Source organism: Cyprinus carpio, chromosome B5, assembly GCF_018340385.1.
Source record: "Cyprinus carpio isolate SPL01 chromosome B5, ASM1834038v1, whole genome shotgun sequence".
Taxonomy (NCBI): Eukaryota; Metazoa; Chordata; class Actinopteri; order Cypriniformes; family Cyprinidae; genus Cyprinus; species Cyprinus carpio.
The window spans coordinates 7,476,671-7,491,006 of NC_056601.1; the positions used below are offsets into that span (position 1 = coordinate 7,476,671).

At 36.4% G+C, this 14,336-nt stretch overlaps 2 protein-coding genes across 3 annotated transcripts; both read left to right on the forward strand.

Moving 5' to 3' along the window:
• The first annotated feature begins 1,271 nt into the window (after positions 1–1,271).
• Positions 1,272–12,357, forward strand: LOC109063183 (corticosteroid-binding globulin-like). 2 transcript variants are annotated; one of them, XM_042724012.1, is made up of 5 exons: positions 1,272–1,504; positions 1,695–2,334; positions 2,432–2,714; positions 2,841–2,985; positions 12,148–12,357. In XM_042724012.1, exons 2-5 carry the CDS (start codon positions 1,734–1,736, stop codon positions 12,340–12,342), a joined length of 1,224 nt encoding a protein of 407 aa, XP_042579946.1. In that variant the 5' UTR covers positions 1,272–1,504; positions 1,695–1,733; the 3' UTR covers positions 12,343–12,357. The 2 variants fall into 2 exon arrangements, with proteins under 2 accessions (XP_042579946.1, XP_018935808.2); XM_019080263.2 differs by lacking the exon at positions 12,148–12,357 and adding an exon at positions 3,101–3,552.
• LOC122137442 (corticosteroid-binding globulin-like) lies at positions 8,738–11,293 on the forward strand. Its single transcript, XM_042724013.1, has 5 exons — positions 8,738–8,826; positions 9,052–9,669; positions 9,767–10,049; positions 10,185–10,329; positions 10,442–11,293. The coding sequence occupies exons 2-5, from the start codon at positions 9,069–9,071 to the stop codon at positions 10,640–10,642; spliced, it is 1,230 nt and encodes a 409-aa protein (XP_042579947.1). The 5' UTR covers positions 8,738–8,826; positions 9,052–9,068; the 3' UTR covers positions 10,643–11,293.
• Positions 12,358–14,336: the final 1,979 nt, after the last annotated feature.

A 14,336-nucleotide genomic window follows, 5' to 3' on the forward strand; every position in this document is an offset into this window, starting at 1 on the left:
TAAGTTGTATTTACAACACTGTTTCAGAACAGTTTAACCCAAATATTCAGATGTGTGCTGCACATGTGTTTCCTGAACCAGTAGCCTACAATGCGTCTGTGGCACAAGGCTGTTTCTATAAAGTGGGGCAGTTCTAACTTTGCAAGGACAGTCTGGCGCTTCTGACTCACAGCCTGTAAGTACGTTTTTTTTTATAATTAAAGAATTTGCCACTGATGATTCAAACGCGAGTTTTGAGCAGTGTAGAGTAGGCTTGTTGTTTGTTGTTTCTCTAATCACAAATGCAGACATGGTTTTATGTTTACATGACACACAACACAACATGTAAAAAGAGTATGTCATTATGATCAGTAATTATGTCCCCACTGAATGCAACAAATGCCTCGTTTGTAATGAGTTTTATTGGTTTTGTGTCATTGTGCTGGGAGACGGCATCACAGTATGATAAGGGGCATAACATTTGAGGCATTCGGCCAGTCACAAAGCACTGGATAGCTGGCCAATCAGAGCACACCTCAGTTTTCAGAACGATGAGCTTTGTAAAAATCAACGCATTTCAGAAAGGCGGGGCATAGAGGAGCAACAATAATGTACATTATGTGGAAACGCATAAACACATTGCATTACACCAAATACACAAAATAATGTTCTTTTTAGCAACATCATATGACCCCTTTAATATTATTAGTTCATAATGCATTGTGAACTAATAATGCACTAATGACCAATATTGCATTTATGAATTTTAATTAACAATGATTGATAAATGCTGTAAAGAAAATATACTGAATGCATTCACGAATGTTACAGAAGTATAGTGTGAAGTGCTGCAAATATTACAAATTCTTATTGTATTATTAGTGTGAAATAATTTTACAATCAAAACATCAAAATGAACGGGAAAAAAAATCAAACTGCATGGCAAAATTGGCTATGTTGTTATTCTGATTGTTTATCTTCCTTTGGTTATGTAACTATCACATCTTTTCAATAAAAATATTTTGCTGTGGCTGAACATAGGATGGCCATCACATGTTTTTTTTTTTTTTTTTTTTTTTTTGTCTACTAAGTGATAACTGGGCATTTCAATTATTAGAAGATCATCTTTATCATTTTCTGGAAATGCACTCTGTACTCTGCTTCTTGCACAAGAAAACCAGGTGTTATGAGAACAAAGGACTGTGTTAGAAAAATGGAAGATTATTGTCTTGTTTGTTACCAAATGTTCATTTATCTTAAAACTTTGCATCGTTGTTCACTATAAATGAAAAATATTTGCATTTGCTTCAGTAGTACTTCTATGATCTGTAGTACATATACTATCATGAGTTAGAGACCTTCTGGTCAATGTACTGTTTACTCTTTGCAGTTAATAATTGTAGCATTTTCTACTAAACAAATAAGTAAACAGAGTAAAGGTTGGTTTCTGATCAAACTTAAGGACAAACTGTTGGCTTTATAATCCAGTCCAGCTTGAGGAAAGAGACTGCAGCTGCCTGGACAGGTGGGAAATTTGTGTTCACAATTATATACAAAGGACTTGATAAATGCGTAAATTTTATCTGTCAGAAAACTGGAAAACAGTAATATAGATCATTTGTTTAGTGTAACACTGATCTGTTGAAGTTTATGGATTTTGCTGCATCTCTGTGTTAACGTAATGTTGTAAAGTTCTTTCTGTTAAATTTCCTCAGGGCCTAAATTCATCTGTTGGCTCATCTTGAAAAGGAATCATGGAAAGGAACATCATATATTTGTGGATTTGTGCTTTTGCAGTAGTTCATGGAAATCAAGAGACTTCACCACAACCTCCCATCAGTGATAAACTCCCATCATTGATAAAGATGAACAATGATTTTGCTTTTCACCTGTACAAGAGGCTTGTAGAAATGCCAGAGTATCAGTCCAAGAACATCTTCTTCTCTCCCTTCAGTGTGTCCATGGCCCTTTCTGAGCTGTGTTTAGGAGCCGGTGGTGAAACCAAAGAGCAGCTTCTCAGTGGCATCGGCCATAACAGCTCGGTCTTCAGCACTGAAGAAATGCACCAGATGTTCCACAGTCTCCTGGAAGAAATCGACCAGAGGACAGGGGTGGACATTGATGTCGGCAGTGCTTTATATGCAAGCGACAAATTAAAGGTCCTTCCTGAGTTCTTAAAGGAGATAAAGGAGTTTTACCACTCTGATGGCTTCACTGTGGATTTCAGCGTCAAAGAAACACTGGATAAAATTAACATGTATGTGAAGGAAAAAACACATGGGAAAATAGACCAAGCTGTTGATGATCTGGAATCTGACACTCTGATGTTTCTTCTCACTTACATATATTTTAAAGGTAAACTCACACACCTATACAATAGTCAATGACTTTTGTAATTCTGGCAATGCCATTGTCTCAGATCCCTTTAAAAATGTCACTCTTTCTTCCAAAGGAAAATGGGACATGCCATTTAACCCAAGCAAGACCAGTCAAAGTAGATTTCATGTGGATGCTGAGACCACCGTTCCAGTACAAATGATGCACCAGTACAAATCCCTCAAAGTTTATTATGATGACGAACTCAATTCTAAAGTCCTCTGTCTAGACTACAACGACTCTTTCTCCATGTTTCTGGCTGTACCAGATACTGACAGGCCAGCTAAGACGATCAAAGATCTGGAGATGGCCATCTCTAGACAGCACATTGAAAAGTGGAGGACAGCTGTCAGAAAAAGGTTGGTTGTCATAATTATTTATTGTATATCAAATAAGGTTATCCTGGCTGATTCAACTTGATGTTCAAATGTTTTTAAGTTCAATATCTCCATATGGACCAGTCAATGATTTCTTTTGTCCTTCAGAAAAACTGACATCTTTGTCCCCAAGCTCTCTCTGAAAACAACATATTCCCTGAAAGATATTTTGAAAGGAATGGGAATGGCTGATATGTTTTCAGATAGAGCCAACTTCACAGGAATTTCAGAGGAAAATATGCTTATTTCAAAGGTAAAATTTCTAGATCACTTTCTTAAATACTATCTTAAATGAACTGAAGATATTTAATGTACTATAAAAAAAAAAAAAGTCATTTTTAAAAGGACTCACTCTGATTCTATTTCAGGTTTTGCATAAGGCCAGTCTGGATATAGATGAGAAAGGAACCACCGCAGCAGCAGTGACAACGGTTGATTTCAGACCAATGTCCTACAGCCCATTGGATACTTTGAGTTTTGACCGTCCATTCATGATTTTTATCACTGACCAAAAAAATGACAACATCTTCTTCTTTGGAAAAGTTGTCAATCCGGCGGAAAAACAGTAATGTGGCATTCAAAATGTCATGACAACATTAGCCAGCAGGTGGCTGTGATTTAAACAACTGTTGTGCCATTATATTTCTATTAATATAGGACAGAGATACTCAATTCTTCTTCTGGAGGTCTTGGGTCTTTCTTGGAGACCTAGTATTTCTGTTTCCTCTGGTGAATGTATACTTATCTGCCAAGTAATAACTGTAACTTCTTAATTGAAAAAAAAATAAACAAGTTAAAATAAATAAATTAAGGGATACAATCTATGTATTACAATTACTTTCATACTCCACACAGTTCGTGTAAAAATTAATATCTGAGTCTGTTGATTGGATTACCCAGCTCTGGATAGAAATAGAGCTAATAATTAGTGAAATAAGTAAAATTGTACAAAAAGTCCTAAACTGTGATTCTAAAGGGCTCTCCTGAATAATCTCGGCTGGTCTCAATTTGTAATCATGCGTAAACAGGATGATTTGCTGTTTGAAGAAAGCTTTGAGCTAAACTACTGCCCACTGGTCTTGTTTTAATTCACTGCATGTTTTTTAATATATGCTAATCAAAAAGTAATAAAAAATAATATAGCTGCAAGCAGCAATTAAGTGGCAAAGCACTGCAAAGGCAAAATGAGGAGCTAAGCATGGCATGGAGCATCAGACCAACTGCAACAATCAGTAATTAAAGCAAGTTTAGGATGATTTTAAGCAAAATGGCTGAAAAATCATAAACACAACTTCTCGTAATATGATTTAAGGACTTATCACTTTTGACCAATAGGTGTGCTGTTATCAAATCGATGTGGTGTGTTCTGTATGAAGTAACAATGGCACACACAAAGTTTGGTGTCAGTATGTCAAAGCTTTGCAAGATATACAGCCTCAGACATAATCTGGCATTATGTGTCAACTTTGTAGCGGCACTATACAAAAAAATGTGTTGTCTATCAACAAGAAATCCATAACTTTTTGTCAGCACTGTCTGATGATGATATGATTCGATTTTGGTGAAAATCGGACCAACGGTCGAGGAGGAGACATGGAAAAAATGGGTATCATTCAACTTGGCATGCTACACCTAATCTAAAGAGACCAGTTTTGTGATTTTTGGGCAAATTATTCAGAAGTTATAAGCAAAAATATGCATTTTTCATAACTCGTTACCACTAGGTGGCACAGCACCAAAACACTGCAGGTAGTGTCATGCTTGTTATAACACACACCAAGTTTGGTCTCAATAAGCCAAACCGTTGCGGAGATTCAGCCTCAGATCCATTTTTGCATGCTTTTCGTTGAATTCTTTCTACTTGAATTCCATAACTTTTTGCCAGCATGGTCTGAAGATGATCTGAGTCAATTATGGTGAAATCAGACAAACCGTCTAGGATGAGTTTGAAAAAGTAGGTTTTTCGAAACAATTAAAAACAGCGAAAAAACGAAACATTGCGATTTTTGAATTTTGGTGTTCATTCGACTCAGCATGAGCCAAGGATTCAGAAAAAAAAGAATATTCCTTCTTTGCGTCATGGTGCAAAGGTTATTAGCATAAACATGAGTGAAAAATGGTATCTGTGAGGCTTTGAAGTCATTTAGTTTGTATCATAATACTGAGACAGCTCTTATTAGAGTTACAAATGACCTGTTCTTATCATCTGATTGTGGTTGTGTCTCTCTATTAGTGCTATTATCTTAGCAGTGCGTTCGACACTATTGACCACAACATTCTTCTGAATAGACTAGAAAACTTTGTTGGCATTAATGAAAGTGCAATAACATGGTTCAAATTGTACTTATATGACTGCCATCAATTCGTAGCAGTGAATAAAGAGGTATCATTATAGGTAAAAATAGATAGCCAGAATGCACTGTAAGTCGCTTTGGATAAAAGCGTCTGCTAAATGCATAAATTTAATTTAATTTATCATATCGATCACAAGTGCAGTATGAAGTACCTCAAGGCTCAGTACTAGGGCCGTTACTCCTCACGCTTTACATGTTACCCTTGTGAGATATCATCAGGAAACATGGTGTTAGCTTTCACTGTTATGCCGATGATACTCAGCTCTATATTTCTTTGTGGCCCGGCGAAACATACCAATTTGAAAAACTAGCGGTATACATAGTCGATATAAAAAACTGGATGACGAGTAATTTCTTACTGCTAAATTCTGAAAAAATAGAGTTGTAAATTACAGGTCCTAAAAACTCTGCATGTAATAACCTAGAACACTGTCTGAGACTTGATGGCTGCTCTGTCAATTCTTTGTCATCAGTTAGGAATCTAGGTGTGCTATTTGATAGCAATCTTTCCTTAAAAAAGCCACGTTTCTAGCATTTGTAAAACTGCATTTTTTCATCTCAAAAATATATCTAAATTACGACCTACAGTATGCTCTCAATGTCAAATGCAGAAATGTTAATCCATGTGTTTATGACCTCAAGGTTAGATTATTGTAATGCTTTATTGGGTGGTTGTTCTGCATGCTTAATAAACAAACTCCAGCTGGTCCAAAATACAGCAGCTAAAGTTCTGACTAGAACCAGGAAGTATTAGCCCGGTCCTGTCAACACTGCACTGGCTACCTATTAAACATCATATAGATTTTAAAATCTTGCTTATTACTTATAAAGCCCTGAATGGTTTAGCACCTCAGTATTTGAATGAGCTCTTGTTACATTTCAGTCCTCCATGTCCACTGCATTCTCAAAACTGTGGCAATTTGATAATACCTAGAATATCAAAATCAACTGCGGGCGGCAGATCCTTTTCCTATTTAGTGCCCAAACTCTGGAATAACCTACCTAAAATTGTTCGGGAGGCAGACAAACTCTGTCAGTTTAAATCTAGATTAAAGACCCATCTCTTTAACCTGGTTTATACATAACACACTAACACATTTCTAATATTCAAATTCGTTAAAGGATTTTTAGGCTGCATTAATTAGGTCAACCGGAACAGGGAACACTTCTCATAACACCCGATGTACTTGCTACATTGAAGAGTGACATCTACTCTAATATGAGTCTGTTTCTCTCTTATTCCGGGGTCACTGTAGCCACCAGATCCAGTACGTATCCAGACCAGATGGTGGATCAGCACCTAGAGAGGACCTCTACAGCCCCGAAAGTCAGCAGAGGCCAGGACAAATAGATGAGCCCCAGATACCCTGTAAAGACCTTGTCTTAGACGGCCACCGGGACAAGACCACAGGAACCATTTGAGTCTTTGCAAAGTGTGTCTTTCCTGCATCCTGGAATTGAACTGCTGGTTTCGTCTGGCCAGAGGAGAACTGGCCCCCCGACTGAGCCTGGTTTCTCCCAAGGTTTTTTCTCCATTCTGTCACCGATAGAGTTTTGAACCTTGCCGCTGTCGCCTCTGGCTTGCTTAGTTGGGGACACTTCATTTCAAGCGATATCGTTGACTTGATTGCACAGCTACTATTTAAACTGAACTGAGCTGGATGATGACATCACTGAATTCAGTAATGAACTGCCTTTAACTGAAAAATGAGTGTTTATGATCATCATTTTGCATTATTGACACTATTTTCCTAATTAATGCTGTACAGTTGCTTTGACAATCTGTATTGTTAAAAGGACTATATAAATAAAGGTGACTTGACTTGAAAATTTGGACAAGTGATGGCGCTAGCGAGTTTGAGATAGAGACTCCAAATTTGCTTTGGTTAATATTGAGACTGTCCTCTATCAGTGTGCCAAATTTCACAACTTTTCCGCAAGCGGTTCTATGGGCTGGCACAGACTCTTGGCAATTCTGAGCAGTACGCAGATGGCGTACGCTCTTCTGTGTCAGCCGCGCTGCGCCGATGCGATGTTTGCTTTCAAACCAAAGCATAAATACATGTAAAAAAACATATCCTTGTGGCGCGGCTGATACAGAAGAGTGTAAGCCGCTTGTGTACTAGTCAGATTTGTCAAAATGGCGCTACGCTGATTTGGAGAGACACAGAGGAGAGGAATTGTTGAATAAAGTCATTATTCTTGTTTTCTTCGTGTACAAAAAGTACTCTTGTCGCTTCATAACGTTACGGTTGAACCACTGATGGCAGTTGGACTATTCTGACAATGCTTTTCATACTTTTCTGGACCTTGACACTGTTGTTTATTTGGCAGTCTATGGGTTTTTGTCACAAGCCTCCCTGTTTTTATCCAAAATATCTTAAATTGTTTTGTTTTTATGTGTAAGCTTTTTACGGGTTTGGAACGACATGGGGGTAAGTGATTAATGACAAAATTATTATTTTGTGGTGGAGTAACCCTTTAAAAGGTGAAATTCCATAAACACCTTATTGATGATGTATATTTTGTACAGGCAAGCATATGAACCCAGAATATAAACACAATGTGCAAAGTTTCATGTTAAATGGTGTCCCATAGAAAACCATTATAAGGAAAACACTGAACCATTAAGCAGATTGCATTCATATTCCGACCTCATCTGATTGCCTATGTAAAATATGCATCATTAAAATAGTGATTACTGAATTCGATCTTTTAATATTACTGTTTGAAATCTATTAAAGCACTTTTAGTGTTTTAACAACGTTTGTCTCAATGTTTAATGATTTAAATATTACCGCGTGTGCATATTATGGATTAAAAATGTCCAAAACTTGCATTTTGTTCACATACCTTTGTTTTATTCTTTTGAGAGATGATCTAAATATTTGCAGCTGTGAAATTGATAGGCTTGTGCTGCAGTCCTATGGATGTTTTGCCCTCCAGGTCTTCAAACCGGTCACATGACTGAAAGCTATCATAGGTTCCTATGCACCTTCGGTGCTTGGCCCCTAATAAATATTTTGCATGAACCTCTGTGTTCTGGTTATATTTATTCAATACAGCACTTGTTGGGAATATAGTTGGTCATCAATTTAAAAAAAATAAATACTGTTCCAAGCCTGTCATCTTATTGTAATGTGACATACAGGTCACATTTTCTCAAAAAAGGGATTTTGCTGACACTGAAGGTCAGTGGCTTCCCTTCTCTTTACCCAGCCTACACAGTAATCTGTATGTATTTCAACAGTAAGTGGATCAATATCTCTTATTTATCACTCATTTATTGACATGCACCCAGGTTTTACTCCTCTTTCATAATAATAATAATACAGGTTATGCATGTCAACTATAGGGGGTAAGTAGAACTGTTTTATGAAGATTAAATTAAAATAATAATAATCATAAAAACATTAAATAGCAGAATACTCAAAATACACGTTTGCTGGTAAAATACAACTTTTGGAATTAAAATTATACTATATAATGAAAAAGGGATGAGTTTAAAAATGATGTCAAATATATTTAGTTCATATCAGCTGTCATCAGTGTGGGTAAACACTGCAAACGTTTATTCACTGCACTTATTTGAGTCCATTCTTAGTAGTTAATAATTAGTTTTCTCTGCTGAGTAAAATAAAAAGTAAACAGAGTAAAGGTTGTTTCATGATCAAACTTGAGGACATGGGCATTATAATTCAGTCCAGTTTGGGGAAAGAGATACACGGCAGTCTGGAAAGGTTCACAAGATAAATCATACAATTATTAACAAATTATACATTTTTTAACCTCTTTAGGATATTGTTTGATAAAAATGTAAAGTTGATCTGTTAGAACAACAAAGAGTGAAAATGGGGGTGAATGAATTAGGAACAATTTTTTCTTTGTCAGCATGTTAAACTGTCTTCAGCATTTGATGCATTTCTGTCAATAAAATGTAAAAATTTTCTGTTAAATTTCTTCAGGTCCCTCAAACAAGACCATGGAAAGGAACATCATATATTTGTGGATTTGTGCTTTTGCAGTAGTTCATGGAAATCAAGAGACTTCACCACAACCTCCCATCAGTGATAAACTCCCATCATTGATAAAGATGAACAATGATTTTGCTTTTCACCTGTACAAGAGGCTTGTAGAAATGCCAGAGTATCAGTCCAAGAACATCTTCTTCTCTCCATTCAGTGTGTCCATGGCCCTTTCTGAGCTGTCTTTAGGAGCCGGTGGTGAAACCAAAGAGCAGCTTCTCACTGGCATCGGCCATAACAGCTCGGTCTTCAGCACTGAAGAAATGCACCAGATGTTCCACAGTCTCCTGGAAGAAATCGACCAGAGGACAGGGGTGGACATTAATGTCGGCAGTGCTCTATATGCAAGCAACAAATTAAAGCTCCTTCCTGAGTTCTTAAAGGAGATAAAGGAGTTTTACCACTCTGACGGCTTCACTGTGGATTTCAGCGTCAAAGAAACACTGGATAAAATTAACACGTATGTGAAGGAAAAAACACATGGGAAAATAGACCAAGCTGTTGATGATCTGGAATCTGACACTCTGATGTTTCTTCTCACTTACATATATTTTAAAGGTAAACTCACACACCTATACAATAGTCAATGACTTTTGTAATTCTGGCAATGCCATTGTCTCAGATCCCTTTAAAAATGTCACTCTTTCTTCCAAAGGAAAATGGGACATGCCATTTAACTCAAGAAAGACTCGTCAAAGTAGATTTCATGTGGATGCTGAGACCACCGTTCCAGTACAAATGATGCACCAGTACAAATCCCTCAAAGTTTATTATGATGTCGAACTCACTTCTAAAGTCCTCTGTCTAGACTACAACGACTCTTTCTCCATGTTTCTGGCTGTACCAGATACTGACAGGCCAGCTAAGACGATCAAAGATCTGGAGATGGCCATCTCTAGACAGCACATTGAAAAGTGGAGGACAGCTGTCAGAAAAAGGTTGGTTGTCATAATTATTTAATGTATATCAAAACTAAGGTTATCCTGGCTGATTCAAAAAGCTTTTTGATGTTCAAATGTTTTTAAGTTCAATATCTCCATATAGACCAGTCAATGATTTCTTTTGTCCTTCAGAGAAACTGACATCTATGTCCCCAAGCTCTCTCTGAAAACATCATATTCCCTGAAAGAAATTTTGAAAGGAATGGGAATGGCTGATATGTTTACAGATAGAGCCAACTTCACAGGAATTTCAGAGGAAAATATACTAGTTTCAAAGGTAAAATAGTATTTTAAATTAACTGAAGATTTTTAATGTACTATTAAAAAAAAAAAAAAAAAACTTTTTTTTTTAAAGAGGACTCACTGTGGGACTGTGGACTTACTTTCAGGTTTTGCATAAGGCCAGTCTGGATATAGATGAGAAAGGAACCACCGCAGCAGCAGTGACAAGGGTTGATCTCAGACCTAAGATCTACAGCCCATTGGAGACTTTGAGTTTTGACCGTCCATTCATGATTTTTATCACTGACCAAAAAAACGACAACATCCTCTTCTTTGGAAAAGTTGTCAATCCTGCGGAAAAACAGTAATGTGACATTCTAGATGTCATGACAAAATTAGCCAGCAGGTGGCCGTGATTTAAACAACTGTTGTGCCATTATATTTCTATTATTACTGGACAGAGATACTGGATTCTTCTTCTAGAGGTCTTCAACCCTGGTCTTGGAGACCTAGTATTTCTGTTACCTCTGGTGAATGCATACTTATCTGCCAAGTGGCAACTTAACTTCTTAATTGGAAAATAAATCAAGTTTAAAAAAATAAATAAATAAATTAGGGAATACAACCTAAGTCTTACAATTACTTTCATACTCCACACAGTTGGTGTAGAATAGTACAAAAATTCCTAAACTGTGCTGGTCTCAGCTGGTCTCAATTTGTAATCATACGTATAACAGGATGATTTGCTGTTTGAAGAAAGCTTTGAGCTAAATTTCTGCCCACTGGTCTTTTTTAAATCAATGCATTTTTTTTTTATATGTTAATTAAAAAGTAATACAAATTAATATTTTGCATAAACCTCTGTGGTCTGGCTATATTTATTCAATAAGACACTTGTTGGAAATTTAGTTGGTCATCAATTAAAAAAAAATTGTTCTAAACATTGTAAGCCTGTTATCTAACCGTAATGTGACATACAGGTCACATTTTCTCAATAAAAGGATTTTGCTGACACTGAAGGTCAACGGCTTTCCTTCTCTTTACCCAGCCTACACAGTAATCTGTGTGTATTTCAACAGTAAGTGGATCAATATCTCTTATTTATCACTCAGGTTTTACTCCTCTTTCATAATAATAATAATAATACAGGTTATGCATGTCAACTATAGGGGGTAAGTAGAACTGTGTTATGAAGACTAAATGAAAATAATAATAATAATAATAATAAAAAAAATTAAATAGCAGAATACTCAAAATATATATTTGCTGGTAAAATACAACATTTTGTAATTAAAAGATATACTAAAGTATACTATATAATGAAAAGGGGATGAGTTTGAAAATGATGTCAAATATATTTAGTACATATCAACTGTCATCAGTGTGGTTAAACACTGCAAACGTTTATTCACTGCACTGATTTGAGTCCAGTCTTAGTAGTTAATAGTTAGTTTTCTCTGCTGAGTAAAATAAAAAGTAAACAGAGTAAATCTGTTAATCTGTCAATTAATCTGGGGGTGAATGAATTAGGAACCATTTTTCTTGAGCATTTGATGCATTTCTGTCAATGAGAAGTTGCAAATTGTTTCTGTTAAATTTCATCAGGTCACTCAAACAAGACCATGGAAAGGAACATCATATATTTGTGGATTTGTGCTTTTGTGCAGTAGTTCACGGAAATCAAGAGACTTCACCACAAGCTCCCATCAGTGATAAACTCCCATCTATAAAGATCACAGGAATTTCAGAGGAAAGGATGCTCATTTCAAAGGTAAAATGTCTAGATCACTTTCTAATTATTATCATTTAAAATTAACTTTTTATAGTATATAAAAAGTATTTTTAAAAGGACTCACTCTGATTCACCTTTAAGGTTTTGCATAAGGCCAGTCTGGATATAGATGAGAAAGGAACCACCGCAGCAGCAGTGACAACGGTTGATTTCAGACCAATGTCCTACAGCCCATTGGATACTTTGAGTTTTGATCATCCATTCATGATCTTTATCACTGACCCCAAAAAAAAAAAAAAAAAAAAAAAAAAAAATTACAACATCCTCTTCATTTAAAAATTTGTCAATCCAGTGGAAAACCAGTGACATTCAAGATGCCATGACAACATTAGCCAGAAGGTGGCTGGGATTTAAACAACTGTAGTGCCATTATTTTGCTGACTCTACAGTTTGCATGTTTGATGTAGTACATAAATACTCAGTCCTTCTTCTAGAGGTTCACCTTCCTGCTGAGATTATTTCTAATGCATATCAAACACCTGAACCATTTTATCAAGGTCTTTTGACATAGTTGATTGAGTCCTGACAGGCAGGCATTGCTAACAGTAGATCTCTAGTGAATGTATACTTATCTGAAAAGTGGCAATTTGTTATATGTAATGCCTATTTGGAAAGAGGTGTTGTAAAAAAAAAAACACATGGGAAAATAGATAAAGTTGTTGAAGACCTGGATGCTAATACCAGGATGATCCTTCTACTTACGTATATTTTAAAGGTAAACCAACCGTACACATTATAATTAATGTGATTCTGTACTTTAAGTTTCAAATGTCAGTAACTCCACTCTTAGATTTCTCCAGGAAATTGGACTATGACATTTGACCCAAAATTTACTAATGAGGCTGAATTCGACGTGGATGCTGAAACCACAGTTCCAGTTCAAATGGAACAAATCAATCAAAAAGATTACATCCACATCTTTCATGATACACTAATTTCCACTAAAGTCCTTTCTCTGAAATACAACAACTCCTACTTCTTATTTCTTACTCTCCTAGACAGTTCAATCACTGAGCTATAGAGTATTAATCAACGAGAGATAGAAAGGTGGAGGAATGTGGTCTGGAACAGGTTAAAACTTTTACATCCTTAAATATCTGTTTAAGTCTGTTTAAGTTTTTAGTTATATCCAGTCAGAACTTTTTGTTTTTGTCTTTCAGACCAGTTGACATCTATGTCCCAAACCTCTCTCTAAAAACATCATATTCCCTGAACGATATTTTGAAGGGAATGCAAATGGCTGACATCTTCACAGATAAGGCCAACTTCACAGGAATATCAGAAGAAAAGATGTTCATGTCTTAGGTAAAGAAATCAACATTGCTAATTAAAATAAATAGTAAAATTTTAAAGGGATAGTTCACCCAAAAAAGGAAAATTATGTCATTAATTACTCACCCTCATGTTGTTCCAAACCCGTAAGAGATTTGTTCATCTTCGGAACACAAATTAAGATATTTTTGATGAAATCCAAGAGCTTTCTGTCCCTGCATAGACAGCAACGCAACTGAGACGTTTAAAGCCCAGAAAGGTAGTAAGGACATTATTAAAACAGTCCATGTGTCATCAGTGGTTCAACTGTAATTTTATGAAGCTACAAGAATACTTTTTGTGTGCAAAGAAAACAAAAATAATGACCTGATTCAACAATTTCTTCTCTTCAGTGTCAGTATTCGTTGCGGCATTCACAAGATTACCACAACGCATGCAACAGTTTTCGTAAACATGTATGAAGATTTCAACAGAGAGGATGACTTGCATTTGTTTGCCCAGCCTTACTTACATGAACCAGAATATACAGACGATGAGCTAAGAGAGATGAATGTTCAACGTCAGAACGCCGGCTCCTGAGTCAGCAGCACCACACGCATACACTGTGGTACTCTCGTGAACGCATGACGAAGACTGACATTCTCCTAGGACACGTCCTGGCCAGGATTTCTATATTGCCTAAAATATCCACGTTTTGGCTTTGTTTGAGCTGCGCAGACCAATTGTTGTATGACAAAAATACCGTGAGAGCTCTAGAGAGCAGACAGCTTCTTGTGCTTTTGAATCGCTCTCACGGTACTTTGATGGCATACACCGATCATTATGCTCAGTGCTGCTAAAGTCGAACATTAATATGTACACGTATTTGCATCGCTTTGACCGTTCTCTGTAGATCCCACCTTCTCACGATTGGTCAATTACGTACAATGTCTGCATGTTATTGGTCAAACGATCATTACATATGAAAACTGGAAACCAAAGCCAAAACCTGGTCCAAT